This window comes from Ceratotherium simum, chromosome 16 (assembly GCF_057802395.1).
Source record: "Ceratotherium simum simum isolate JZ-2026a chromosome 16, ASM5780239v1, whole genome shotgun sequence".
NCBI classification, from domain to species: domain Eukaryota; kingdom Metazoa; phylum Chordata; class Mammalia; order Perissodactyla; family Rhinocerotidae; genus Ceratotherium; species Ceratotherium simum.
This window is the reverse complement of record NC_141915.1, coordinates 37,197,583-37,225,531: the sequence shown is the minus strand read 5'-3', so window position 1 is coordinate 37,225,531 and position 27,949 is coordinate 37,197,583. Positions and strand designations below refer to the sequence as shown.

The 27,949-nt window shown below is 47.0% G+C and overlaps 2 protein-coding genes across 3 annotated transcripts; one reads left to right on the top strand and one right to left on the bottom strand.

The window, feature by feature from the left end:
- Positions 1–16,176, top strand: UBE2Z (ubiquitin conjugating enzyme E2 Z). The gene is made up of 7 exons (XM_004434641.3): positions 1–411; positions 2,399–2,471; positions 4,393–4,580; positions 6,939–7,050; positions 10,221–10,333; positions 11,548–11,638; positions 14,103–16,176. The coding sequence occupies exons 1-7, from the start codon at positions 89–91 to the stop codon at positions 14,271–14,273; spliced, it is 1,071 nt and encodes a 356-aa protein (XP_004434698.1). The 5' UTR covers positions 1–88; the 3' UTR covers positions 14,274–16,176.
- Positions 15,047–27,725, bottom strand: SNF8 (SNF8 subunit of ESCRT-II). 2 transcript variants are annotated; one of them, XM_004434642.3, is made up of 8 exons: positions 27,572–27,725; positions 27,153–27,203; positions 24,369–24,507; positions 22,887–22,991; positions 21,969–22,041; positions 20,644–20,785; positions 19,078–19,152; positions 15,047–18,015 (listed from the first exon to the last, which is right to left on the bottom strand). In XM_004434642.3, the coding sequence occupies exons 1-8, from the start codon at positions 27,623–27,625 to the stop codon at positions 17,878–17,880; spliced, it is 777 nt and encodes a 258-aa protein (XP_004434699.1). In that variant the 5' UTR covers positions 27,626–27,725; the 3' UTR covers positions 15,047–17,877. The 2 variants fall into 2 exon arrangements, with proteins under 2 accessions (XP_004434699.1, XP_087297151.1); XM_087441025.1 differs by lacking the exon at positions 27,572–27,725 and adding an exon at positions 27,411–27,561.
- Between the last annotated feature and the right edge of the window lie 224 nt (positions 27,726–27,949).

Sequence of the window (27,949 nt, the reverse complement as noted above, 5' to 3'; positions counted from 1 at the left end):
CGGCTCTCGGTGGTGCGGGAGCGGGAGCGAGCAGCGGCCGCTCTGGTCGGCGGACGTGCTGCGGAGCAGTCCCGGAAGCGAAGCAGCGATGGCGGAGAGTCCGACTGAGGAGGCGGCGACGGCCACGGCGGGCGCCGGGGCGGCGGGCCCCGGGGCGAGCGGCGTCGCTGGTGTTGTTGGCGTTAGCAGCAGCGGCGGCGGGTTCGGGCCGCCTTTCCTGCCGGATGTGTGGGCGGCGGCGGCGGCAGCGGGCGGGGCCGGGGGGCCGGGGAGCGGCCTGGCTCCGCTGCCCGGGCTCCCGCCCTCGGCCGCTGCCCATGGGGCCGCGCTGCTTAGCCACTGGGACCCCACACTCAGCTCCGACTGGGACGGCGAGCGAACCGCGCCGCAGTGTCTACTCCGGATCAAGCGGTGAGCCGGGGTTTTTCCTCCCCCAGCCTGGAGCTCCGGGGCTCGACCTTCCCCGCCCCCCACCCTTTCCCACTACAGTCCCCCCGCTGCCTCCGCGCTGCCCTCGCAGCGGCCCAGCTCCAAGGCCCACGTCTTGCCAGCCCGGAGAGTCGGGATCCAAGTCCCCTCTTCCCCCGCCCCCAGCCCCACACGCACCAAAGCCCTCCTCGCGTGCCCAGGTCCGACCCCGCCCCTCGGCCACCTCCCGTGAGCCCTCCACCTCCGGCCCGGACACCCTCCCCCATACCTCCCGCCCGAAACCCGACCCTTTCGCGCTTCAGTAACACCCCCTCCCGCCCTCCGCGCCGCTGGTTTCCCCACTTACACACCCCAGCCTTGCTAGATGCTGCCCGAGGCCCCACCCTTCGGTCCCCCTCGTCGTCTCCTCCCGAGCCCCGTTTGTAACACACAGCTTGCTTTGCCGGCCTCAAACTCGAGGCCAACCTCCTTTTTATTCCCCTTCTCCTTAAACCCGCTTCACATGGTCCCCTCCCCAAGTCTTGATCGCTCCCATCACATACCCGCAATCTTCCCTTGAACCACTTTTCTAGAACCCCAAAGCTATCCACTCTCACACCTGTTCCAGGAGCTCAGGCTTCCTCTTCCCAGTCTCACTCTGGTTTGTAATATCCCACTCAGGACTCTCCGGTATTTTTTCCTCTGGGCCATCTGGTTTACTTTTCTGAAGCGAATATACCCAATTCAAATAGAGGAACAAAGGCCCAAGTCCTTTCTCTGCTTATTTCTTGGGTGACTGATCTTAGATCATATCATTTATTAGATAATATTTTAGCAAGAATGCTTAGCATAGTACCTATCAGATAGGAAAGGGGTAATGTCTTTTAGCTGCTATTAATCCTGAAACCTGTTTCCTGGTGACCAGACTCTTTCTCTCCCCATGCCCCCATCACTGTCATCCTCATCTAGGTAATCTCATTCCCCAGTTCCAGGTGTCTTCAGGTGTCTCTACGTACCTTTCAAGGTTGTAATAAAAATTAAATAGCCCATTATGTGTAAAGTACCAGGCCCAGTGCCTGACACAGGACGCCAGCTCCATCAGGGTTGCCAGCTCTAACTTAAGAAACTCAGCACTCCTTCTCAACTGGTACTCCTTCAGCCATTTCAGTCTTCCAATCCTGACATACCTTTGAGTTCTGCCAGTACTTCTTTCCTTTGCTCTGTCCCTTATTTGCACTTTTTTATGTCCCTGTGTATGCTAGCAAGTCCCTAGACTTTTCTTACCTAGAATGTCCTTCTTTAGACCCTTACTCCCAGCTGATCCATTCTAGTTTGTGAGATATCGCCTCGAAATCCTCTCATCTTCTGTAGTTGTCGCTACATGGCATCTCCTGGATGTGAGATTCACAGCAATTTCAGAGGGTCCCCTTGGCAGCCTGAAGAGATCTCTACACTGTTAGTCTCTTGGGCAAGAAGACCATTACTACTCCCTGCTAGCTCACTTGCTTCATATAATCCCCTTGCCAACAATGGTCCACTGTGTGGTTTATGGAATTAGTGTTTTAGTGGAGTTGATTATGCCTTCCCAGTTACTGAAAACTGTTCGTTTAGCATTCAGCCGTACTACCTGGGATCTTGGAGGTGGGGAGTGAATGAATTGCCTTGTGGGAGGAAGTGAGAGTGAATGGGATGTGGCTTTTCCAGGGTGACATCTGATGCCATTGGGATCTCTTGATTTTTTTTTTTCCCCTTTCCCTACCCTCCCCCTGAAGAAACAATGCCCTTTTGATAATAATTTGCTCTCTGCTCGCCTGACAAGTACTCAGCTGAGATTTTTCAGCCAACAAGACAGTGCAAACATTTGTGGTACCAAGCACCACTTTCTCGAACCCTGGCCTCATTGAGGTGATAACAACTGTTCTGCTCAAGGGATTCCCCTTTTTTCTCCTCTCCCTCACTCCCTCCCCCACCCCCTCTTGGTGTTATACAGGGATATCATGTCCATTTATAAGGAGCCTCCTCCAGGAATGTTCGTTGTACCTGATACTGTTGACATGACTAAGGTATGTAACTTGATGGGGGTCGGGGGTTATTGGGAAATCGGGCCCATAAAGTTCGAAGAGCCTAAAAGAGATTATCCAGCTCACATCTCCGATTGCATAGATGAAGAAATCAAGTTCCCAGGAGAGTAAGTGGCTTGCCCAGGGTCACACAGTGAGGTGGAGCAGAGTCTTGAACAGGTGTCTGTCATGAGGGTGCCAGTAGGTCCTGGTTGGCTTGGAAAATCCCAGTTTCCACCTATCGTCCGAGCCTTACTATTAATAGGGCACTTTTTCACTCTCAAAAATGCTCCAGTTTGGATCATAAATTATATGGTTGCCCTACTGATTCTACTACCCAACTCTTCCCCCATCCTGCCACTCTTGACCTTTAAGTATGGTGCTGTAAATCAGATGCAGAGAAGGCTGGGCATGGGGCAAGCTTGAGTGAACAGTGTTGTAGTTAAAGGGCCTTGTTTAGGCTCCTGTCTGTGCTGGTTGCTTTTGAATATCCCTTCCACCCCAAAGACCATTCCCCTCTTGTCTTCCACACACAAACGCAGAGAAAGCTTCGATTCCCCTGATACAGATACCTAGGCTTCTCTGTCATTGAGCGCTCTGCACTCAGAAGTGAATTTTCACTTAAACTGGTGTTAGGAAGAAATCAGATTTCCTAAATCTAGTGTTGTTTAAATGAAAACTCATAGTTTCAAATTTCTTACAGTAAAAATTCAGACTTTGTATTGTTGGTATATCTATTTTGTTTTGAGTAGGTTTCCCTTTAAATTGATTTTTTTTCTTTTTATGTGGTTGGAAATGTTTTTCCTGGGACATCTTGTCCTCAGTCAAGTATCAGTGTTAATTTGCTAGTCCCTGGGGTCCCAGAACTGATGTCATGTCGATACCATTTGAGCTGGCTATTCCAAATGATTGAGGGCTAAAAGATCATCCAGAGTGCCACCGGGCCAGGGAGGGACTGTAGACTGAGGCCTTGGACTGCAGGTCCATTTCCTCTTGTATTTAAGTTCTGAGCAGACTTAAGCTAGGAGCCTTTGTAGAAGAAATATAACTGAGTCAGTTCAGGTTTTCCACCCTTCAGGAAGGAAAATCTTGTTTAATAATCATGGCTGGAGGAAGAGAATTTAGTGGTCTGTTGTAAGTGCTGCTGATTTTTTTTTAACCTACAGTGTTGGGGAAAGTTCTAGGGGTGGTCTAATGGCTCCGAGTGGACCCTGAGTTTTCCCCATTTTTCTTTATATCTTTGACACAGCTGGATGCTGCCTGAGCCACATCCTCCAGAGTAGGTTTGATCCTCTGCAGAGAAAGCAGACACCCTAGGCCTCCATCACAGCCCTCAGCTCTGCACCTTACTGGCACTGGTGCTGTGGCCTCCAATCCCTTTCTTCTTTTCCATTCATCTTCCCTCCTCTTTGTGCCACATAAATGGAGGGTGGAGTTCCATCATCCGCATGTTTAACCTAGGCAAATCCAAACATAGGTACTCAGTAAAAATGTGTATATATTTCTTAAAATTAAGCATGCTAGGGTAATATTTTACAGATGCATATTATATTTTGCACATTGGTGTTTTATCCTTTTGTTATACATAACACCAATCAGGAAAGTCTGAACAACAACTGTGCTTTAAGGGAGTTTTCAGGGACACTCGAGGGTGATTTTTGACTAGATTCGGTTTTTCACATTGCGCTCTAACTTTAGAATGTAACCCATGAGTAAGATGCCACTCCACTGTAATGGGATTTCTTCAAATTCCAAACATATTTATTAGTGTCAGTGAGTACAGGCTGTTCATTCTGCATGGTGAGGATGTGGAATATGGATACCAGATGAGAGTCCTGCTTCTGGCATGGGTAGCAAGTGGAAGCCAGGAGGGGTTGGGATGGGACATCACCTCACAATTTTGAGATGGGGTTTTATTTTGCAGATTCATGCTTTGATCACAGGCCCATTTGACACTCCTTATGAAGGGGGTTTCTTCCTGTTCGTGTTTCGGTGTCCGCCCGACTATCCCATCCACCCACCTCGGGTCAAACTGATGACAACGGGCAATAACACAGTGAGGTTTAACCCCAACTTCTACCGCAATGGGAAAGTCTGCTTGAGTATTCTAGGGTAAGAGGAGACTTCTAAGTGGCCAAGTTGGTTGTCAGCAAATAATTACTCTAGGCCAGCCTTTATCAACCAGCGTTCCTCATCTGAACCACAGAACACAGAAGATGATTGGAGTGACTATTTCCTTAATTCTCCCCAGGATGGTACACGACTAGTATCATTCTAGATACAAAACAGAAGTTAACTCATGACATACAATGGATGCCTTAGTGAAGTGGCTCCCCTGAGCAGCAGCAGCAATACCTGGAAACTTGTAGTCATGCAGATTCTGGGGCCCCACTGTAGACTTCGTGTATGAGAAACTCTGGGGGTGGGGCCCAGCAATCTGTGTCTTACAAGCCTCCAGGTGATTCTGGTGCACAGTCCAGTTTGAGAACCACTCGCTTAGGGCGTCAGGGCTTAATTCTCTTCCGAACAGGTTGAGAAAGGCTGCAGATCTGTGCCATTCAAGATTGTGGGTGGCTTATTTCTGAGTCTCTCAATGAGTGGCTTTGGAGGCGGTGGTGGTGATGATGATGATTATGATATTTTAACAACTGAATGAAAAATGTCTGAAGTTAGAAATCACATCAGATATGAAACACAGAACTTTAAAGTATATTTTGTTTCTGGGTGCTACTGAGATTTCACTTCATGCAGTTCTCATCCATTCCCTTTTAATTGCCTTGGGGGTTAAAAATTCAGAATGGAAATGTCTTCTAGCATATTCTGGATTGGTCTTTTTAGTGTGGTCTGAATTTCGCTGGGGCAGAGAACAAATGCAGGTTGAAGTTGAGAAAGTTGTCCAAACTGATGACCCTGTTTTCTTTCTTCCTGTCCAGTACATTTCCAGGTTTGTGTGGGGAAAAGGCAGCTGAAACAAACTGGAGACATGATTCTTTTTTTCTAATTTCTCAGATCCAGGGATGTGTTCTGTGATTGTGGCAGTGAGGAAGTCCTTTAAAGGAGGTTGTCCTTAGAGAAGTTCTTTATCTCATTAGTGTATATAATTGTCTTTGCTGGTAGGATAGTGGTATATATAACCCACAATGGTGAGGAAATTTAGTAGTTGTTTCTGTATGAAATTTGTTCATGAAAGTGTTTTTGTATTAGGTCCTCCTTCATTAGGCCAATATAAAACTATTTTGAGCATACATCAGCTCACAGTAGAAACGGGAAGTAAGACGGTGGGGTAAAAGTGGGAAAAGTGTGTTGACTGGAAAAGGAGAAGCTACCTTGAAATTGAAAATTTGACATGAGGAATCACAGAGTAGAAGGTTCCTTTGCATTCTTAGTTGAGTATCTTCACTTTATCAGCCTCATACCTCTTCTCCCTACCTAGGAAAAAATATTGGGCTGACTTAGTGACAAAGGAAATTTAGCAGAAGTTTACCCTGTTGACTTGAATCCCTGAATATGTGACGCTTTAGTGAGCACAGGGTCTGGAGTTCCTCGGAGAGCAGAGCTGAGGAGAGAGCAGGTTGAGAGGCATGAAGAGCAGGCTCTGATGGAGGTTCTGTTCGGCATCACTCACTTGGGCTTTCCTCAAGTCCAGCAGGGAAAGGGAGGTGGCTGGTTAACTTCAACAAGCCAGTCCCGGCTCAGGGTGTGTTCAGCTTCCAGCTCAGGTGCCATCTCTTCAATTAATTGAGCTAAAAATAAATGTCATTAATATCCAAGCTGCCCTCCTCCCAAGATTCGATTAGGTTTATGAAAGAGAGAAGCAATTTTGGCGTTTCTGTCACGTTCAAGATATTTTCCGTATATCATTTTTAGACCCCCCACAATCTAGAAATGCCCTTTATTCCCTTCCTGTCCTTTGGCAGAGTTCTGTAGTTTTCAGAGAATTTAACACGCCTTGGGGGCTTGATACAGAACTGGATCCCTGAACATCAACCCCACCACATGGCCTCTAACCAGATAGCTTCAGTGCCCTCTGTGCCTCTGTGCTCAGCTTCTCTCTCCTCACTCCATTACCACCCATAAATAAATAAGCTCTTTGACATCCACAGAGGTTAACATTTAAACTGCCTTTGGAACTGTTTTCTTACCCTATTCCTTTCATTTTGATGAACGGAACCTTCCTTGGCTACTGTTTCTTTCCTAGCCCAAAGAAAATCCCTTCAAAGTTATCTTGCTTGCTTTACCCTCTTTTCTTTTGTCCCACTTGATAAGAGGATTAGGCAGTTGACTGATTTCTGGTGAATGAGGGTGAGACAGAGGCTGGGAAAGTCCGGAGTATTAATAGTGAAAGAGAAACGTTGAGTCACTTAAGTTGGTGCTGTCAGGACCCAGGGTACTTGTGCACTGGTCTTTCTGTGAGGGCCTTTCCCATCTCTCTGCCTCATCCTCTTCCCTTCCCTCTGATGTGTTTTGCAGTACATGGACTGGCCCTGCTTGGAGCCCAGCCCAGAGCATCTCTTCCGTGCTCATCTCCATCCAGTCCCTGATGACTGAGAATCCCTATCACAATGAGCCTGGCTTTGAGCAGGTAAGGCCAGGTGCGCCCAGCTCTGGGGTGTGGAACATTGGGTTTTAAGAGATCTGAGAGGTCTGCTTAAGGGACTTTTTTTTCTTGAGCTGCCTCAGCCCCATGTATTAAATTTGTCACAGGAGAAAAAAGGAGCTGGCATGTGTGCTCCTTAATAATGAATTTTTTTCCTTGTAAGTTACAGTAACACTGTCAAGTTAAATCCATTTTACTTGGATTAATCTACCATGTGGAAGTCAGTAGAGTCATTTGGAAATTAATTCTGAGCCTGCTTTGGGTTCTTCTATATGCCTCCGTTCTCGAGTATCACCTTAAGGTGCTCCCTAGTAACTGCTGCTGAGCCAGACATTCTTTTGGAGTTATGAAGTACTGTTACTTGCAGAGCCAAAGGAGCTAGGTGGGGCAAGAATATTTTAGTCAACACTGCCCAAGAGAAAGCAGAGGAAACTCATATTTTCCAAGAGTATGCTATATGCCAGACACTGCCAAGTTTTTATATATATAATTTCTCACTTAATCCTCGTACTAACTCTGTGAGGTAAATATTGTTATCCCCATTTTCAAGTGAAGTAATCAACCTCTCTGAGGTTGATTAACTTTCACAAGGACACACAGGGGCTGGCCCAGTGGCATAGTGGTTAAGTTCGCATGCTCCACTTCGGCAGCCCAGGGTTCACAGGTTTGGATCCCGGGCGCGGACCTATGCACTGCTCATCAAGCCATGCTGTGGCAGGTGTCCCACATACAAAATAGAGGAAGATGGGCACAGGTGTTAGCTCAGGGTCAGTCTTTCTCAGGAAAAAGAGGAAGACTGGCAGTGGATGTTAGCTCAGGGCTGATCCTCCTCACAACAAAAGAAAGGACACACAGATCAGGGTAGGACCCAGTATTTGCCCTGGAGCCCAGAGTTCTTCCATCATTCCAGAGTGCCTTCCAGGATTACTCAAGAGCACAGGAAAAGACTTCAGTGATATTCCCAAAAGATGATAATTTAGTCTAAGCGATTAAAACAGTTTAATTCATTTGAAACTGTAACACTAACATTGATGATTCTTTTATAGACCTGAACAAAGGAAAATACCCTTTAAGAATGAACAAAATTTATTCCCTAAACCATCCTTTCCAAATAGTGTATTTGATTTCAGGAGTAGGTAGAAATGGATATGGACCCACTGGCTAACCAAGGAGCTGATTTCTAGGTCTCTCCTTGTTTGGAAATTCAAGAAATGTGACTTTGGGGCCTGGCCCCGTGGCGTAGCGGTTAAGTGTGTGTGCTCCACTACTGGCGGCCCGGGTTCGGATCCCGGGCGTGCATCGACACACTGCTTGTCCAGCCATGCTGAGGTGGCATCCCACATACAGCAACGAGAAGGATGTGCAGCTATGACATACAACTATCTACTGGGGCTTTGGGGAGAAAAAGGGAAAAAAAAGGAGGAGGAGGGGCCAGCCCAGTGGCGCAAGCGGTTAAGCGTGCACATTCCGCTTCGGCGGCCCGGGGTTCACAGGTTCGGATCCCGGGCGTGCACCGACGCACCGCTTGGTAAGCCATGCTGTGGCAGCGTCCCATATAAAGTAGAGGAAGATGGGCACGGATGTTAGCCCAGGCCCAATCTTCCTCAAGGAAAAAGGGGAGGATTGGCATTGGATGTTAGCTCAGGGCTAGTCCTCCTCACAAAAAAAAAAAAGGAGGAGGATTAGCAATAGATGTTAGCTCAGGGCCGGTCTTTCTCAGCAAAAAAAAAGAGGAGGATTGGCATGGATGTTAGCTCAGGGCTGATCTTCCTCACATACACACACAAAAAAAATGTGACTTCTATTCTTAATACTCCCAATGTTCTTTGTTCACAGCACCCTGTCATCTTGGTAGTTTTTTCACAATTCCCCAGGCAGAAAGAAATGCCCAACTATTCCATTTGTTAAGTAGTTAGGTCCAAACAACTTCTTTCTTTCTTTTTTTTTCTTTTGGTGAGGAAGACTGGCCCTGAGCTAACATCTGTTGCCAGTCCTTCTCTCCTTTTATATATGGGATGCCCACCAAAACATGGCCAGTTGAGTGGTGCATAGGTCCGCACCCAGGGTCTGAACCCGCCAAGTTCAGGCCACCAGAGCATGTGAACTTAACATCTATGCCACCGGGCCAGCCCTCTTTTTAAAATAACTATGATTTAATAATAGGATGTGTACAGTTGTTGAACGCCACACAACTTTTTAAAATCTTAGAATCAGATTGGACTCAACACCCACTTCTGATGCCTACTGTTGTCATATGCTTCTTGCTGTTTATCATAGTGACTGAAAATCCAGCTTCACAAAGATAATATGTCATCAGAAAGAATATAATGCAGTTTAACGTTAAAACTGAACTACTACTTCCAGCTAGTGGTTCTTGTGGTGTTTCATGGGTGTTGAATACTCAAAAAGTTTAAAATATCCCACAGCACCCCTGTGATTTTGCTGTGGTGCATTTTGGGAACTATGATGATAGGCTGAAGATAGATATCTTTTCCTGTTCATCATCTGTTTTTATCAGAGGCCAAGGCTCTGGTTGCCTGGGGTTGGTGGGAGGGGGGAGCGTTGAAGAGCAAAGGGAGAGTTAAAGGATGGGAGACTGTATTCCCTTTTGTGCACACCCGCATGCTCATATTAGCTTTATAGACCAAAGTTGGAGTTTTTCTTTTGAAAATTTCAGGTTCTCCTACTGATAGATTTGTAATAGTTGGTTCAGTGATGGAGGAATCCTGCAGACATGTAAAGGAGTTAACCAGGAAGCATCCTGACATCTATAGGTTTTCCACACTGACACTTCTAGTGTCATTTATACCTTTTTGTCCCACCATCATTCTTATATTTGGTTGTCTTCCATTTAATCCTTACCTGAGAGGCCTTTTATCTTCAGACTTAGCAAAATTTCATGGATCTAGTTCGCTGTTTATAGATCGAATGACCCATAACACAAGATGGGTATTGGTATGCACCAGGGGAGGTGAATGGTCTCAAAAATGAAGGCTTAGTTGCTCTTCATGCATCTGCCGTACAGTGGGAAAGGTATCCCTTCAGTTCATTAGCTCAGGTCACGTACCCCATACTAATCCTGAAGTCTCTTCCCATTGGCTTTCCTCTTTGCATAAATTTTGTACTTGGATGCTGTGGTGTGTGTCACATTACAGGAGAGACATCCAGGAGACAGCAAAAATTACAATGAATGCATTCGGCATGAAACCATCAGAGTGGCAGTCTGTGACATGATGGAAGGAAAGTGTCCCTGCCCTGAACCCCTACGGTATGTGTCAAGAGAGCCCACTTGGTATTTCTTTTGGAGGTTTAGCTGGTTTGTACCTTTGAGAACCTTTGGGGCAAAGTCCAGTGTTGGGCACCAGAGGGAGATAGAGAAGAAGGAAAGATGCGGTTCATCCTTTTCAAGAGCAAGTGGCTGAGGGTTACCCAAGAGGAAGTTCAGAGAGCTGCTTTGTTCTTGGAGAGTGCCAGGCCTGATGGGAAAGACGTAGTCCATGCCTCAGGGAGCACCCAGTTTGATGAGGACCTGGACATAGTAAAGACACTTAATTGTTCTACAGCCAAATGAGGTGTAGAGCACTTCATAGTAAACCCATTTCTTAGTGTTTATGTTTGTTTCTTTTTTGTGGGTGAGGAAGATCAGCCCTGAGCTAACAATCCTCCTCTCTTTTTGCTGAGGAAGACTGGCCCTGAGCTAACATCTGTGCCCATCTTCCTCCACTGTATATGGGACGCCACCACAGCATGGCCTGACAAGCGGTGCATTGGTGCGTGCCCGGGATCCGAACCCGGGCCACCAGCAGCAGAGTGCACACACTTAACTGCTACGCCACGAGGCCAGCCCCCTCATGTTTATTTCTGAGTATTAAAAAGAGATGAACAGGGGCCGGCCCGGTGGCACAAGCAGTTAAGTGCGCGCACTCTGCTGCGGCGGCCCAGGGTTCACAGGTTCAGATCCTGGGCACGCACCGTCAGACCGCTTGTTAGGCCACGCTGTGGCGGCGTCTATCCATATAAAGTAGAGGAAGATGGCCACGGATGTTAGCTCAGGGCCAATCTTCCTCAAGAAAAAAGGGGAGGATTGGCATCAGATGTTAGCTCGGAGCTAGTCCTCCTCACAAAAAAAAAAAAAAAAAAGAGATGAACAGAGTTAATGAAACAGATTTCCCAGGAGAATTTTGAATTAAAGTTTGGGATTAGGGATGGCCTACGGCAAACAGATGAGATTGAGCAAGTCATGAGTTGAAGTTGGAATTCGAATGATCAGTATTAACAGTCATTCTCATTTGATAATCCCTAAGGTATAAGGGAAATCGACTATGGGCGGTCAGCTGTTCCTTTTTGCATAGAAAGATTTCTGTAGGAAACCAAATCTGGCTTGGGAACTCTAGCTGTTTAGTTTGGCATTAAAGTTAGATAGTGAAGAGGTGACCCCTCCCCACCTTGTTCCTAACATAAGCTTCTCTGCTTGTTTTCCAGAGGGGTGATGGAGAAGTCCTTCCTGGAGTATTATGACTTCTATGAGGTGGCCTGCAAAGATCGCCTGCACCTTCAAGGCCAGACTATGCAGGTAATGCAGCCCCTGCTGCTGACCTCAGAGGCTTACAGCAGACCATGTAAAATCCCCCATAATGGTGACATCCACATCTGTCCTAGAATTCAGAGCCAGAGGAACCTGGTTCATTTGAGTAGCTAAGGCCCAGAGAGGAGACTGACTTGCCTAAAGTCATATGGAGTTGGTTCTAAGTTCGTGGCAGAAAGTAGATACTCATGAGTGGAATCTGAATCATCCTGCAACTCCTTCCCTTCTTGTTCAGTGGTCTTTTCTTTTTTTTTTTTTTATAATTTTTTTTATTTATTTATTTTTTTCCCCCAAAGCCCCGGTAGATAGTTCTATGTCATAGCTGCACATCCTTCTAGTTGCTGTATGTGGGACGCGGCCTCAGCATGGCCGGAGAAGCAGTGCGTCAGTGCGCACCCGGGATCCGAACCCAGGCCGCCAGCAGCGGAGCACATGCACTTAACTGCTAAGCCACTGGACCGACCCTTCAGTGGTCTTTTCAAACCAAGAACCTTCAGCCCTCTCAGAATCTTGGGGATTATGAGTCATCTATTGGAATGCCATCCCTAGCACAGGGGTGCTAAGAGAAAGAAGGCTTAGGGAAGCATTGGGTATGCAGTGTTCTATGTTGAAAGATTCCTATTAGAAGGATGGTAACCAGTTGTTCATTCTGTGCTTCTACTGGGGAGGTACGCTTCCCCTTCCAATAAAAATGGAGAATTTAAGCTTCTTTTAAAGAAGAGATTCTGGGCCGGCCCCGTGGCTTAGCGGTTAGGTGCGCACGCTCCGCTGCTGGCGGCCCGGGTTCAGATCCCGGGTGCGCACCGACCCACTGCTTCTCTGGCCATGCTGAGGCAATGTCCCACATACAGCAACTAGAAGGATGTGCAGCTATGACATGCAACTATCTACTGGGGCTTTGGGGGGAAAATAAATAAATAATTAAAAGAAATAAAAAAATAAAAGATTCTTACTAAACCAAATTGTAAAGAAGCTCCAATATAAATGACCTGGTTAGTAAGAAGGTGAGAACCCTCCTGTCCTGAAGGACCAGTTCTTATGTCTTTTGGATCATTTCTGGGTGGTCTTGCTTAGAAATGTGGTGACTTGGATAAGTGACTAAGACCTGTTAAGGTTTTCTCCAGCTCTTCTTGGACTATTTCCTCCACCCACCCAACACCACCAGCAGTAGGAGTAAATGTTTTGTTTGCCTGGGTGCTGCTTAGAAATGGTAGTTTCGCTATTCTTCCTTAAGGACTTTCCACCTACCTACCACACTGAAACCCAAAGGGCAAGGCCGGCTCAGGGTTAACTTGTTGCCTGCCCCTTTTTTGAGAGTATATCAAAGATGATGCATGCTGTAGTGTGTTCCCCATCAGGAATTCTCATTGCTGGTATCCAGCAGCATCTGCAGTATTCAGTCTGTGAAGGAAAAATAACTCGCAATGAGGGAAGGAAAGGGAGGAGCAGTATCTGGGGAGGAAGAGAGTGAGTGGAAATGGAGCCAATGATGAAAGAAGGAAGATTGGAAAATTGACAGCTCCAGAGTAAGTGTGGAGTTCAGCCTTTGGGGAATATAACCCTCAGAAGTGAAAAATGCAGGCTGTAATCACAGTGACTGTGACTTGTGTCCACTGGCCCTTGATCATGAGGGTAATAGGTGGGCAGAAGTGTGGAGGGAGTTTATGTGGGAGAAGCAGACAGAATGTGAGAGGAAAAATAGTGTAACTTTTTGTGACTGCCAAGGAAAGAGGTCTCCACTTGTTTGAACCCTGGCAATGCTCCTTTGCTGCCACAGTCCCTGTATAGCATTTTAAATTCGTTTTTTATCCTCCACCTCATCCATAGTTACTTTTGAGACTTTGACAGTCAACCCCTTTCTGCCTAATGTTGGGAGATCTTTGATCTAATGACAAGGACTAGGATTGAGGCTAGGTCGCCCTGGAGTGATACCCAGAAACCTGGACAGGAATCTGGTGATGGTCCCTGGGGAAGACTACAGGTGCTTATGTGGAAGTCAGAACTCCTGAGTTCTAGACCTACCTACGACCTTAGAAAAGCAAGTTATGCTTTTTGAGTATAGGGAATAAAGGATAATTTTCCCCTTTTATGGTTTTTATGAGGTAATTGAAAACACAGGCACACGTAACGATTACATTGCCGGTCTTTAATTTCTCTTCCCTATCTATCATGCCTTTACTGTGCCCCTTTCTCCACATTGGCTTGCTTTTGAGGAATGCAAACACATTTTAATGTCAGCCCAAGTCAGACCTCTCTGGGGTGGTAAACATGCCATAATATTCTTCAACAAGGATTATGTTGTCTGTTGTTCGGAGCTATCTATGCCACGCCCTCCTCTATTCCCGTGACTCAGAGGTTGAGCATGCCTTTCACATGGGCCCAAAGCTGCTGTCTCTAGGGTGAGCCACCCAGACTTGAATCTTCCATCCTGCTTGTCTCCTTTCCCCCGCAGGACCCTTTTGGAGAGAAGCGCGGCCACTTTGACTACCAGTCCCTCTTGATGCGCCTGGGACTGATTCGTCAGAAAGTGCTGGAGAGGCTCCATAATGAGAACACCGAAATGGACTCTGATAGCAGCTCGTCTGGGACAGAGACAGACCTGCACGGGAGCCTGAGGGTTTAGACCCTGTTCCCCTCTCTCCTCCCCCAACTTGAGAGTCCCAGAAAAGTCCCTTCCCCCCACCCCAGGGATGGAGAGGCACTGTGTATTTCCCTCCAGACGTGACGTCATCCTGCAGGATGGCAAGAACCAAGCAAGCTCGGATCCCAGGGTGTGGGAGTGGGGAGGCTGTTCCAGATCTGACCTCCTCGGCTCTCGAGCATCTGGGGCTATCTTCATCCCATATCAGAGGCCAAGGTACCTATGCAGGAGCACCTAGGGCGAGGGCCTCTGGCAAAAACAAAACAACCAACACACCTCTCCACATGGCCAGCTCCTTAGGGATAGGTGGGAGGCAGAAATTGGCAATTCCAAGAGGGAGAGTGCCCAAATGATTCATGGGAATATCTGGAAGGGAGCTTGGGGTGGGGGGCTGTCTGTGACATTTAAGCAGTCTGGGTGGTTGTCTGTCTGTCTGTCTGCAGTCTTGAAGCAGGGCTTCCCAGTGCCCTTTTCCTCCCTGCCTCTCTTCCGCCATTATTTCCCACAGGCCAGCATAATTTTGTTTTTCCTAATTTATAGTCACTGTTCTAGACAGACCAAAGAGAAGGAACAGTGGTGGAGTCTAGGCTGCTGATCAGTAAGCTTTACCTAGCACCTGAGCACCTTTCTCCCCTGCCCCCTGTTTCCTCACCCCTTCTTAGATTTAAGACAGAAGGTAAATGTGACTGGGACTGAACTGAGGTCTTGGTAAAGCCTGCACAGGCACCGTAAGAAGCTGAAAATGCTGTTTGTTCCCACAATCACTGATTTGAAAAGTTCCCAACACAGGCAGCTGCTGTGTGTATGGGATTAGAGCCACTACATAGAATAGTCTCTTACAGATTTTCCTAAATACTAGTCACAATGAGGGTATTTCTCCTGGGGGAGGGTGGGTGCGGGGGGAGACTAATGCTAGTCCCATTGTATTTTGTTTGGCTGTCCTTGTGTATTTTCACCCCAGCCTGTAGTCCCCCCTCCTCACTTCAATGCCCAGGGACTTGTGGGGAGCAAGGGTAGCCAATGGCAGAGGGGATTGGGGCTGGGACTCTAGAGACTCCTCCCCTGCTCTCCCCTGCCCTCCCCTGCCCCTTCTTCCCAGCTGCTCTTTGTCACTGGCTCTGATGGGTGTTTGCCTGGCTGTGTTGCTTATCTATCTGTATTTAGCTGCAGTGATCCTTTAGCTGGTTGGCTCAGAAAAATGTGCTTTAGGTGCCCTGTGATACAGGGCATTGAGGGAATCCATCGTTCCCCTTTTTGATGTGTTCTCCCGTACTTTCCAGATTCTTACTGTTATGGTTCCCGGTGGGGTACTGGTGATCCACGTGACGCAGGGTCTCAGTCAGTATCCAGCCACACATCAGGGAGAGGATAACTTGTACCTGCTCTGCCCGCTGCTATGAAGGCCTCTGCCTTGTGGATCATGGGACTTCCCTGGGGGAGTTGGGAAGGGGGTTAGGCACAAAGGAGAATGTCCTACTTGGGAGGGCAGGAAGCAGAGAAACTGGACAGGAAGTAGGCTTGGGGAACGGAAGCTTATCTCGAATACCTGAAGGCTGGGTCTCCGCACAAGGAGACTCAGAAAGGAACCCTGCTTCCAATTTCCCTCTTCCATTCCCAGAGCTAGTACAGGGCTTAGAAGAATGCCCTTGGTCTGTTGGTCCAGTGTTGTCTGTCATCCATTTAAGTGTTCCCACTTTCAAGTGACAATCCTCTCCTTGGCCCTGCCATGGACAGAGCATGTCTGGCATACTGGCCTGACTTTTACGCCCTAATCTTGAGTTGAGGAAATATATGCACAGGAGTCAAAGAGATGTCTTTATATCTGACTGTACATAAATGAAGTTTTTTTTTTCTTTTTGGTGCAATAAAGTTTGTTTTGGCAGAAGGAGGAAGTGCCTGTGGGTGTGGGAGGGTTTGTGAAGAGGAAGAATGGGATCATCTCGACAATCACACCTCTCGCCTAGGCCTGAAACTGTTAGGGAGAAAGAAAGTGCTCAGTGAATTGTCTGGAAGCTGAAAACTTGGGTTACGTGATGTAGGTGGAAGCAGGACTACTGGTGATAAGAGTTTTCCACCAACCAGAAATAGGATCCTTTTTTTGAGGCTGTAGCTCTGGCAGTCAAGGAGAGGAATGCCATCTTAGCCTCAGTTGCTTCACAAGAAATACCTATTCAGAAAACTGGGAAGTGAGCATGTCCTACAAGGGCAGGTAGAGGTAGAGATGGGCTTAAGACTATGTATCCCCCACTAAGGGAAGGGTGTCTTAGTATGGGTAATCCAAACCATTGGGTTTTCAGTTTGCTGGTACTAAAGCAGCCCTTAGGAATTTAGTATTCAGACTACGAAGACTGGGCTTAACACTGGCCTCCCAGCTCATCACCACCTTCCCTACTTGCTATTGAAGGCTCTTGCTTTCTGGTGCAGCGGCTTTTCCTCTTGGCTGACCATGTGTATAGGAAGAAATTACACACAAAATGTCCTGTGCCTTGCGCAGCCGTGATAGAGGAAAATGTGGGCTCTGGGCTTAGTGGACCTAGGCTCCAGCTTTGGTTCTGCTTAAGCTGGTGGCCCCTGGCAAATTAATTAGATTCCTCACCTGCAAAGTGAAAGATACCTACTTAACTCTAAGGTTGCTATGAGGATTAAATGAGGTGTACATAAAACTGGGCACAGGGTCAGTGTTCAGTAAATGATTCCCTTTCCCACTAAGGCTAGAGGGACTTGGTGATCAGTTTAGGAGGGAAAGCTAGTAGGGAATTTGAGAAACAGTACCACATCTGCTATTGGTTGATTCCCCTCAAATTCCATTGTTTTCTTTCCTCTAACCACCATTTAACACTGACCTCGATTTCCTTCACACTCAGCTGAGTCTGCCATAACTTGGAACCTCTACAGAGGAAGCTGGAAGAGACTGAAAGAGTGAATGTTATTTACTGGTCCAGTAGGATCTGCTTGAGATAAGGAACATTTTATAAGGAAAAGGTTTGAATTAACAGAGGGTGTAATTGATGTCTCAGGGCTACAGAGAGACTAGACTGTCTAGCCAGGAGGCAGACGGCCTTCATTCTAGGCCCAGCTCTACCATGAACTTGTAGATGACCTGTGCAAGTCATTTTATATGTGCTCGCTGTTATCTGTTACTCAGGTTATCCTTACTGGGTAAATGAGGTTTTCTCCAATAAAAATGCAATGTGAAGGCACTTTTTTTTTTTTTTTTAAATTTATTTATTTTTTCCCCCCAAAGCCCCAGTAGATAGTTGTGTGTCATAGCTGCACATCCTTCTAGTTGCTGTATGTGGGACGCGGCCTCAGCATGGCCAGAGAAGCAGCGCGTCGGTGCGAGCCCGGGATCCGAACCCGGGTCGCCAGCAGTGGAGCGTGCTCACTTAACCACCAAGCCACGGGGCCGGCCCACGAAGGCACTTTAAAAAAAATAAAATAATGGGTAAAGAATATTGAGGGAAGAAAAAACTTGGAACATTTTTTCTGTTTTTTTTTTTTTAAGCAAAGTTGTCCAGGTTTTATTCACCAACAGCTCCTCCCTCTTCTCCCTGTCTGCTGTGTGCCCCCTCCCATACTCCACAAGTCAGGGGAGGGCTTCTCTGGCCTCCTCAGCTGTGATCTCCTGGGAGTAGAGGTCAGTAAAGAGAGCTGGCAGCCAGTAGTGGGCCTCCCCTGGGGCCTGCAGGTCCAGCCAGGCCAGCCCTTCTTTCAGCAGGTGTTCCTGGAGGGAAAAGGTAGGGAGAGTCCTTTGAGAAAGGGGAGTTTCCACAGACAAGTAGGGTAGATAAACAATCCCCAAACCTATTTTGGCTTCATTGGGGTTTTCAGACTAAATCTACACGAGTGCCTTCACACATTTACAAACAAAACCAAACTGGAATGACCTCTTTGGCCTTGACCTTTGCCTGAGGTGAAAAATGGCACCAAGTCACTTAACGTGTGCTGCTGAGAAAGAGGGTAAAGACAAGTGGGATGTGGAAGGAATGCGGGGCTACAGAAATATTTGCTATATGGCCTTGAGCAAATCACTGGCTCCTGCTCCCTAAAGCAAAATGGAGATCACTCAGTTAATCTACTAGGTAACAGGCAGACGTGGGTAAACCTTACTGGAGAAGATAATGGAAGAACCATATTAGTATTAGAATGGATTCATAGTTCCTGCAGCTGGAAATATGCTCAAGATGGGTTGGTTCTGCCCACTATCATTAAGCAGATGTTTGTTATCCCCACTTTAGAGATGAAATTAAGTCTATAGTTTAATTGCCTGGATAAGGAAGAAGGTATTGAAAGCCAGGGCTCCTACATTTTCATGCTATTCCCTCTTTACAACATACGTCTTTCATTAATACCATGAAATCTGTATATATAAAACTATAGCTATATAATATGCCATATAATAGTATATCATTATAGATATGTAATTACCATAAGTAGTTAATAATTCTTGACACTCTGCACTAATAGTGCTACTTCCAGTACAAACTCTGTTAACCATGTGACCAGGCTCTCCAGGTGAGGAAGAGAGAGAAGGTGTTGGTGACTCCCCAGCAGCAGTGGCAGCCTGGTTTTACACACATGCCAGGGTTAGAAGTCTGCCTTTGTGAGTTCTACCTCTCATTGGCATCTTCAGAGAAATGCTGCGGTCACTTCTGGTGTGGCAGCAGTAGCCTTTAAGGCAAGAGGCCAGCAGAGCAAGGCTTAAGTTCTTGCCTGTGTGGTACCTATCCACCCACCTCCTCCCACCTGGGGCCCTTCTTTCTGAGCCATTCTGACAGTCACATACCAGCACTTGCCGCGCTCGCTCAGTCTCCCACTTAAGACTGGCTTTGATATCGCTGACAGTCACGTAGCCATTTTTCTGAAGGAAGGAGGAAGGGGAAGTACGTTAAGAGTGTGCTGCTTATATGGTGACTGATAAATAATAATGTACAACAAAAATTTCACAATAAAAAAAAAAGTGTTCTTTTCCTTAGAACCCAGCATCTGCCCAGGAAACTGATTTAACCAGACAGGAGGAAGAACTCCCCTTGGGTGAAGCCTAAGACAGCCTAGAGAAAGAATGTTTTAGAGGTTCCAGCCGAGAGAGAAGTGACTTTCAGGGTGACAGAGGAAGGTTGAGGGGTTCAGTCTTAAAAAGTGGAGTCCCTGGGGCTGGCCCAGCGGTGCTAGCGGTTAAGTGTGCGCGCTCCGCTGCAGCGGGGCGGGGTTCACCAGTTCGCATCCCAGGCGCACACCGATGCACTGCTTGGCAAGCCATGCTGTGGCGGCGTCCCATATAAAGTGGAGGAAGATGGGCATGGATGTTAGCCCAGGGCCAATCTTCATCAGCAAAAAAACGAGGATTGGCAGATGTTAGCTCAGGGCCGATCTTCCTCACAAAAAAAAAAAGTGGAGTCCCTGGTACTAAGATACCAATTTAGACTTTCTCAGAGAACTCTCAAGTATGACAAGGGAAGATTCAGAATGATTAACTGAGAGGAAGGAATGGTGATAATCATAAACTGTTCATAATCTAAAATATTTAAATATTCAGCCCTTGCCCTGCCTCACCCTACCCATTCCCCAATCCAGAAAAGCCCTCCTTATTTAGTTTTGTTCTACATTGTAGAATTAAGAAAACTGAACATGTCTTCCCCTAAATACATGGTAAGAATTTGGGGGAATATGGTATATGTTTAAGACATGCTAAGGAAAAGGGGGATGGTAAACAACATCAAACATTTGTTTTGAAGAATCCATAAAGTAGTTTTAAGAAGACATCAAAGGGCCGGCCCTGTGGCTTGGTGGTTAAGTGCGCGCGCTGCAATGCTGGTGGCCCGGGTTCGGATCCCGGGTGCGCATCGAGGCACCACTTCTCCGTCCATCCTGAGGCCGAGTCCCACATACAGCAACTAGAAGGATGTGCAGCTATGACATACAACTATCTACTGGGGCTTTGGAGGGAAAAAATAAAATAAATAAAATCTTTAAAAAAAAAAAAAAGACATCAAAGAATCTGTCTACCCAAGGAAATACAGTTAGTTGTCTGCATGTCTGTCTACTCCACTAGACTGTAAGCTCCTTGAGAGCAGGAACTATCTGGTATCCATCGTTCTATGCCGCACAGCCTAACCCAGTGCTCTCCACTGTAGCTGCTCAATAAACGTCTGCTCAATAAGCACAGATTTGGATAATGCATCCATTAGACAGTCTCAGCACAAGACCTAAGTGATGGGGAGGAGATCAGAGCTGCTCCAGAATCGCCTCCCAGGCGCCCTGACATGCATGCACACACACCCACGTGCACATCCACCCACGTGCACACACGTGCGCGTGCGCACTCTCTCTCTCTCAGAAAGCACACCAGTACCTCCGCCAGCTGCAGCACCACAGTGTGATCCATATTGAGCTCTGCTGGAACAGACTGGATGAGGTAAGTGCCGCCCACAGGGATGATGCCGAAGCCAGTGCCAAGTGCCTTTAGTTTCTTGATAGCCCTGATCAGGTCATCTCTGAGGTGAGGAAGAGCTGCTTAAAGATCCTTGGCAGACCAGACCTAGCAACAATGCAGTTTCAGCTCTGCCCTGGGCAGGATTCCCTAACAGAAGACTCAAAAAGCTGCACAACATTTAACTACGTCAGTAAAAAGGCAGGGTTAAAGGGCACCAAATGGTGCTTGGACATTCAAGGGAGAGGGTATAGGAGTCAGGCTCTCCATTCAGCAAACTATTGCAACACCAGACACAGGTCAAAATATGCCTATAGGAACCCATCAGGAAATGTGACTGAATGAGCTGAACGTAAGACACATTAGAGAGTAGTGCAAACTATGGCAAAATAGAGAATGCTTACCCATTTTAAAGGGGGCACCCCAGCTGCTTATTGCCATTTGGAAATACAGGCCCAGTACTGCCAGATTTTCTGATTTCTTAATTGACAACTAACTCAAATTAGGGAAAAAGAAAACACAGAAAACAATGCATAGACCACATCTCCAGCCCACATACTGACAAGGCTTTTTCATCTTTTCTAAAATTGGAGTCATACATAAAGGCTGGTGAACTAGGTCAATTTATACCCCATCTTCTGACCTCAACCCCTTCCCTAGCCTTTCTCAGTGCCTACTCTAGTCTCCTTGACCTCAAATAATCTCAAGCGTGTACACAGCCCTAAGTATGTTAAAAAATTATGGGGTAATTTTGTAGTGGTTAAGTTTGTGTGCTCTGCTTAGGCAGCCCAGGGTTCACAGGTTCGGATCCTGGGCGTGGACCTACACACCACTCATCAAGCCATGCTGTGGTGGCATCCCACATATGAAACAGAGGAAGACTGGCACAGATGTTAGCTCAGGGCCAATGTTCCTCAAGGAAAAAGAGGAAGATCGGCAACAGATGTTAGCTCAGAGCCAATCTTCCTCATCAAAAAAAAATATATATATATATATGTATGCATGAAAAAAATGGTTAGAAGGAAATATACTAAAAGGCAAAATGTTTAACAGTTGTAATCTCTCAGCTGAGAAATACCTCTCTCTGTGTTTTCAGTTTTCTAAAATAAAAACATTTTTTCTGATCATAAAGAGGAATAAAAATGATTCCTAAACTAGCGTAGACATACAAGCAGTAGGGAGAAAAGATTTCCAGCTGATTTTTAAAGAGCTCTCTATACTCCAAGGGGCTAGAAGGCAAGACTTACTGACTGACATCCTGGGCAAATTTGCCCCTTCCTTTTAACACCTGTTGATGTAGTTCCTCCAGAGTTATAAGACCTATTGGAGAGGGGGGACAGAAAGCAGATGAAGGATTACCTTTATGGCTAAACAAACAAACAAAAAAAGGCAGAGGCTGGCCCGGTGGCATAGCGGTTAAGTTCAGCTCTGCTTCGACGGCCCAGGTTCACGGGTTTGGATCCCAGGCACGGACCTAGCCACTCATCAAGCTATGCTGTGGCAGCGACCCACACACAAAATAGAAGAATACTGGCACAGATGTTAGCTCAGGGCTGATCTCACTCACCCAAAAAAAAAAAAAAAGGCCGTATCAGCTTTGAAAAACCATAAATGCTCTCTTGACATCAAGGCTGTGTCTATTTATAGCCAATGATTTATAACTGGTTTTAAGTTTTCTTTCTTTCTCACTTAACTTCAACACAGACCATTCAATGTGCTTCTTAAGATAAGACCACTGGATAACCATTTTTAAGGCCACCTTTTGGGGAGCACAGAGACTCAGCTGGAGAGTCTCCATACCTTGGAGATGCAGGGCAGGCCAATAATTACTAATGAGCAAATCATAACCCAGACACATCGTAAATCAGGGGGAAAGGCCTATTTCCTACCTCCCTACTATTTTCTGTAATGACTAGCAGCTAGACCTTCCTGGCCAAAGGTCTTTGGAGAATAAAGACAATCATTCAGGTAATTCCATTTACCCTTGGCCACAGAGATGTGCCATGGACTCAACTGCATGAAGCAGCTAAGATGCTTCTCAAGACCAAACAGCTTCTCAAGACCTCATTGGTCTACAGATTGCAGGACAGGAGAGCTCATCTTTCAAGATTTTCTTCATCTCAGAGAAGTCCAAAGCCCAGGCCACAGGACCCAGCCACTCTCACCTCCATTCCGGTGCTTCAGGGCCAGGCACACTTCAATAATCTGGACGCCCAGCTCGTAATAGAAGTCTCCCACGCCAAGCATCTCAGACCAAAATCCTTTTCCAGCTAAAAGACAGACAAAAGCTAGGTTATTCATTAGTTACATCTTTTCTTTCAAAGCTAAATTAAAACATCTATCCTATGGGAACTCTTCCCTGCCTAGCCTTAAATCTTTCTGCTCCATTGACTACTCAGGAGCCTCAATACAATCTGATTCTTGGTAATTCCTGCTAAAGAACAGGCTCAGATGGTTGTAAAGGGTGAGCAATCTAAAAGGCATTTCTATTTGGCTGCTAATTCTGGCTCAAGATTGTATAAAAAATGAGTTTTCCTTTCCCAAAGCATACAGTGAAATATAATGAGACATATGGTCTAGACAAGGCTAAGAGAAAGAATATGCAGACTTGGCATTCAAAAATCCACTGCAGACAATATTTTATTAAGTGAAAAATGCAAGTTATAGAGTAGTAATTATAGCTTAATCCCATATACGTAAAAAAAAGTTTATAGGGCCGGCCCAGTGGTGCAAGTGGTTCAGTGCGCACGCTCCGTTGCCGCGGCCCAGGATTCACCGGTTCGGATCTCGGGCGCGCACTGACGCACTGCTTGGCAAGCCATGCTGTGGCGGCGTCCCATATAAAGTGGAGGAAGATGGGCATGGATGTTAGCCCAGGGCCAGTCTTCCTCAGCAAAAAGAGGAGGATTGGCAGATGTCAGCACAGGGCTGATCTCCTCACCAAAAAAAAAAAAAAAAAAAAAAAAGTTTATAAATATGATGAAGGTGTCTAGAAAGATTTAACCTGATAACAGTACTTTATTTGTGCAATTATGGGATAGGGTCAGGGACTTCTACTTTCTCCTTTTCTTTTTTCTCCTTTGTTGATTGACTACATGATCACATACAACTTTTATTAAAACTAAATTTTTTTTTTTTTGGTGAGGAAGATCAGCCCGGAGCTAACATCCTCTTTTTGCTGAGGAAGATTGGCCCTGGGCTAACATCTGTGCCCATCTTCCTCCACTTTATGTGGGACGCCCCCACAGCATCGCTTGACAAGCGGTGCGTCAGTGCGCGCCCGGGATCTGAACCTTCGAACCCTGGGCCGCCGAAGCGGAGTGCGCGCACTTAACAGCTTGTGCCACTGGGCTGGCCCCTAAATTTTTTTTAATAAAGGGAAAAAATAGCCGTAAAAAATTCCACAGTAGATCATTCAAGGGAAGATCATGTACACTGACTACTCAGCTTGCACTCCAGCCTCTCCATCTTTCCCATCAAACTGGGCACTCAGTCATCCTGCTAGGTACTCCCTAAAGACAACATGTTCTGGATCTCCCGGCCGGCCCTTCTAGAGGATACCCCAACAGTAGTGAATGACAACTAGGTGAGCTTCTGTCCCTTAGGAACCCTAGGAGAACACTGGACCCCTAGAGACAACTCCTTACAGGCCAGAGGATCCACCCCAATGGTGGCACACATGTCCTGGAACTGCACCCGGAACTCAGGATTCTTCCGGATCTCCTGCTTGTGCTTGCTGGCAAATTCCTCCAGGTTGGTTTTGAACATGTCCAACTGCTTTGACATCTGTAGGATGGACAAAGGGGAGGTTAAGGGCAGCCCGGCCAAGTGATAATCAGATGCCAAAAATAGGTCCCTGGCTCAGTGGCAGGGCAAATGCTGCAATAACCTATCTCCTTCAGGCCTACCATTATGCTGTTTACTGTTCTCTTTCTTTTTATCCCTGCCTCTCCTTCACAGTAGTGTTGTCAGCAGAAATGAGATGCTGTACTATTTCCTCAATTTTAAAATACACATTTTTTTCCACATGTCCCTGTTCTAAAGTCAGGAAGCATCTAACAATCAACGTGTACTTCTAATGTGGTACTTCTTTTCTTCTTCCCAGAAAAACTGTTATTAAGTTGAAGGTGCACCTAATAATCCTTTTTTTTTTTTTTTTTTTTTTTTAGAAATAATTGTTTTGGGCCAGCCCCATGGCATAGCGGTTAAGTGCGTGCGCTCTGCTGCTGGCGGCCCGGGTTCGGATCCGGACGCACACCAACACACCACTTGTCAGGCCATGCTGTGGCGGCATCCCACATAAAGCAGAGGAAGATGGGCACGGACGTTAGCCCAGGGCCAGTCTTCCTCAGCAAAAAATAATAATAATAATTGTTTATTTTATTATTTTGTGTGTGTGTGAGGAAGATCAGCCCTGAGCTAATATCCGATGCCAATCCTCCTCTTATTTTGCTGAGGAAGATGGGCCCTGGGCTAACATCCATGCCCATCTTCCTCTCCTTTATACGGGACGCCGCCACAGCATGGCTTGACAAGCAGTGCCTCGGTGCACGCCCGGGATCCGAACCTGCGAACCTCAGGCTGCCACAGCGGAGTGCGAGCACTTAACCGCTTGCGCCACCGGGCCGGCCCCCATTTTGTCTTAAAAATGAGGGAATGCAGCATTCACGCAGTTGGAAATCTTCAGCCACTGACAGAAAGGCTAGATAGGAGAAAAATGAAGCCTGGCATGAATTATGTGTGCAGTGGTTGTTTAATCTTTGAGTCACGGACCTCCTTGGGGATCAACTCCAGACAGAGAATCCCGGAGGGAGGGGTGTAGGTCTACCAGATTACATCCCAAAGCTAAGTACAAAAGGTTTGAGGATTTTCTGATGTCCTGTTACTCCTCTTTCCCTAACTAACAAAGCCTATCTTCTGCCCCAAGAGTAACCACTCCTGGCCCAACATCTCCTCATTTGCTACATATTAGAAACTTACACATTATTATAATCACCATTTCCAGCTGATTCCTCCATGTCATCTCCTCTATGGGTGGGAGCTTTGGAAGAACATAGCCTGTGTCTACCATCTTTCCTCAGTTCAAGAGCCCGGTTCCTGGTTTAACTGCCTCCTCCCTCTCCTTCACCAGTCACAATAACCGAGCAAACTCAGGGCATGGACAGAAAAGGGAAGTGTTAACAAGGAAACTGTGCAGGAGCCACACCCCCATCACTCACACGCATTTCTGGTCTGCACCTAGAGATGATGGTGGTGGCGGTGGGTGCCACAGGTTAGGCAATATTTTCATGTTATTCTTTGGCATTTAAAATAAAAACCCACGGGCCGGCCCTGTGGCTTAGCGGTTAAGTGCGCGCGCTCCGCTGCTGGCGGCCCGGGTTCGATCCCGGGTGCGCACTGACGCACCGCTTCTCTGGCCATGCTGAGGCCGTGTCCCACATACAGCAACTAGAAGGCTGTGCAACTATGACATACAACTATCTACTGGGGCTTTGGGGGGAAAAATAAATAAATAAAAATTAAAAAAAAATAATAATAAAATAAAATAAAAACCCCAAAAGACCTAAAGCAAACAGCTCTACCACTTACTAACCATATAACCTTGGATAAATAACTGAACATCTCAGTATCCTCAATTCTAAACTAGGAAGAATAGAGTTTCTTCCTGATATGATTGTCAGGAGGAACGAAGAAAGATAGTGTACGTAAAGAAAACGGACATGTGCCTGGGACGCTATAACCATGTAATCACTCAAAGATGTTAGCTATCATTGTTATTAGCAAGTCACCTAAAAGACCTCAGCAGCCCAGAAATCGAGGTTTGCCAAATACCCTATTTTTAGTTCAATCCAACAATCTAGTTGTAAGTGAGCATAAGTGAGGCCATCTTGTTACACTAAATGGCCCCAGCCCCTCCTCTGTGTGACTACTCACTGCGCTGCACTTACTCTAAAAACTTCACATGCTCTCTTGATTTATGGCCTCCACTTACATATGTAGTCCCCAATAGCTTGATAAATTAAGACTTTGTTCTATGAGTTTCTCTCCAGGAACAGGCTGACCACAGGCAGGAAACACACCTACAAGGTATCCATCACAGCTGACAGAAGAATGGAATGTGATGCCTGGAAACCGTCACGCCTGGAGACCAACATCCCTGGACCCCCTGCTTATTGTCCATTTTCTCTATATAACTGCCCAAGATTCTGTAATCTTTTAAGATGGTTTTTTGAGACATTAGTCTACCATCTTTCCGGTTACGGCAGCTAATCGAATTAAAACTCCGTTTCTCAGTCCCTAACTCGTTGTGATTGTCTCTGATCGCGGAGAGCAGAGCGAGCCCATTGCTCGGTAACATAGTTTATATCAAAGGCGCCCTGTCCAACCTTGTCGGGTCTCCCTTCCTGCCTGGAGCCCTCGAACCGACTCACCTGGGCCAGCTGGTCCTCAGCCAAGACAGTCCCTCGCTCCTTATACTTGGCCTGTCAGACAAAGAGACCGGCATGAGTTGAGCGAGTGGGCGCTGGAGGCTCCCACTTGCATTGCCTCAGCTGAAGTATGAAAAGAGGGGGGGTCTCTCTTAAATGGTTTTTCTTAGGGAGAGGGATGAGGAAGTAGAATAGACGACTCGTCTGTAGTTAAATTTGGGGAAGTGGGGGGAAAGGGCTGGTGAACATAGGGATGCTGACATTTCAATCCACCGGAAGCTGGAGAAACTTAGTTCCCGGAGACCCGAGAAGCCCGTGTCAGATTCTGTGCGGAGGCGATCTGAGGGTATAGAGCTCTGCTCCGAGAGACTTCAGTGCCTCGCGGCTCAGGGGTGGCCGTGGGTCCTCCTTCTTGCCCTCACCTCGGCAAGCTTCTTCTTGGCGATGGCGCCGGCTCCCACCCCGCGGCGGTGCATCCCCGCCTTGGGCCCTCAGGGCGCCCCCCTGCCGGGACCCCAGGTCTCCGAGTCCCGGGATCAGCCGCCGGCTCCTCAACGCGGAAGCGTGGACCACGCGTCATCTCCGCGCGCCGGAAGCTATGCGCCGACTTCCTGCCGCGGGGTCGAAGGTGTCCCACCGCCAGGGGCCCGGCGGCCCCGCCTTCCGCTGCCGGCAGAGCTCCGCGAAGCCGGGCAGCGGGGAAGCCGTGCGGTCAGGATGACGGGCCTCAGTCGCATTTGTGCGGCCTTGTGCTCCCCACCCGCGTGGACGCCTCGGACCCTCTTCTCCTCTCGCGACTG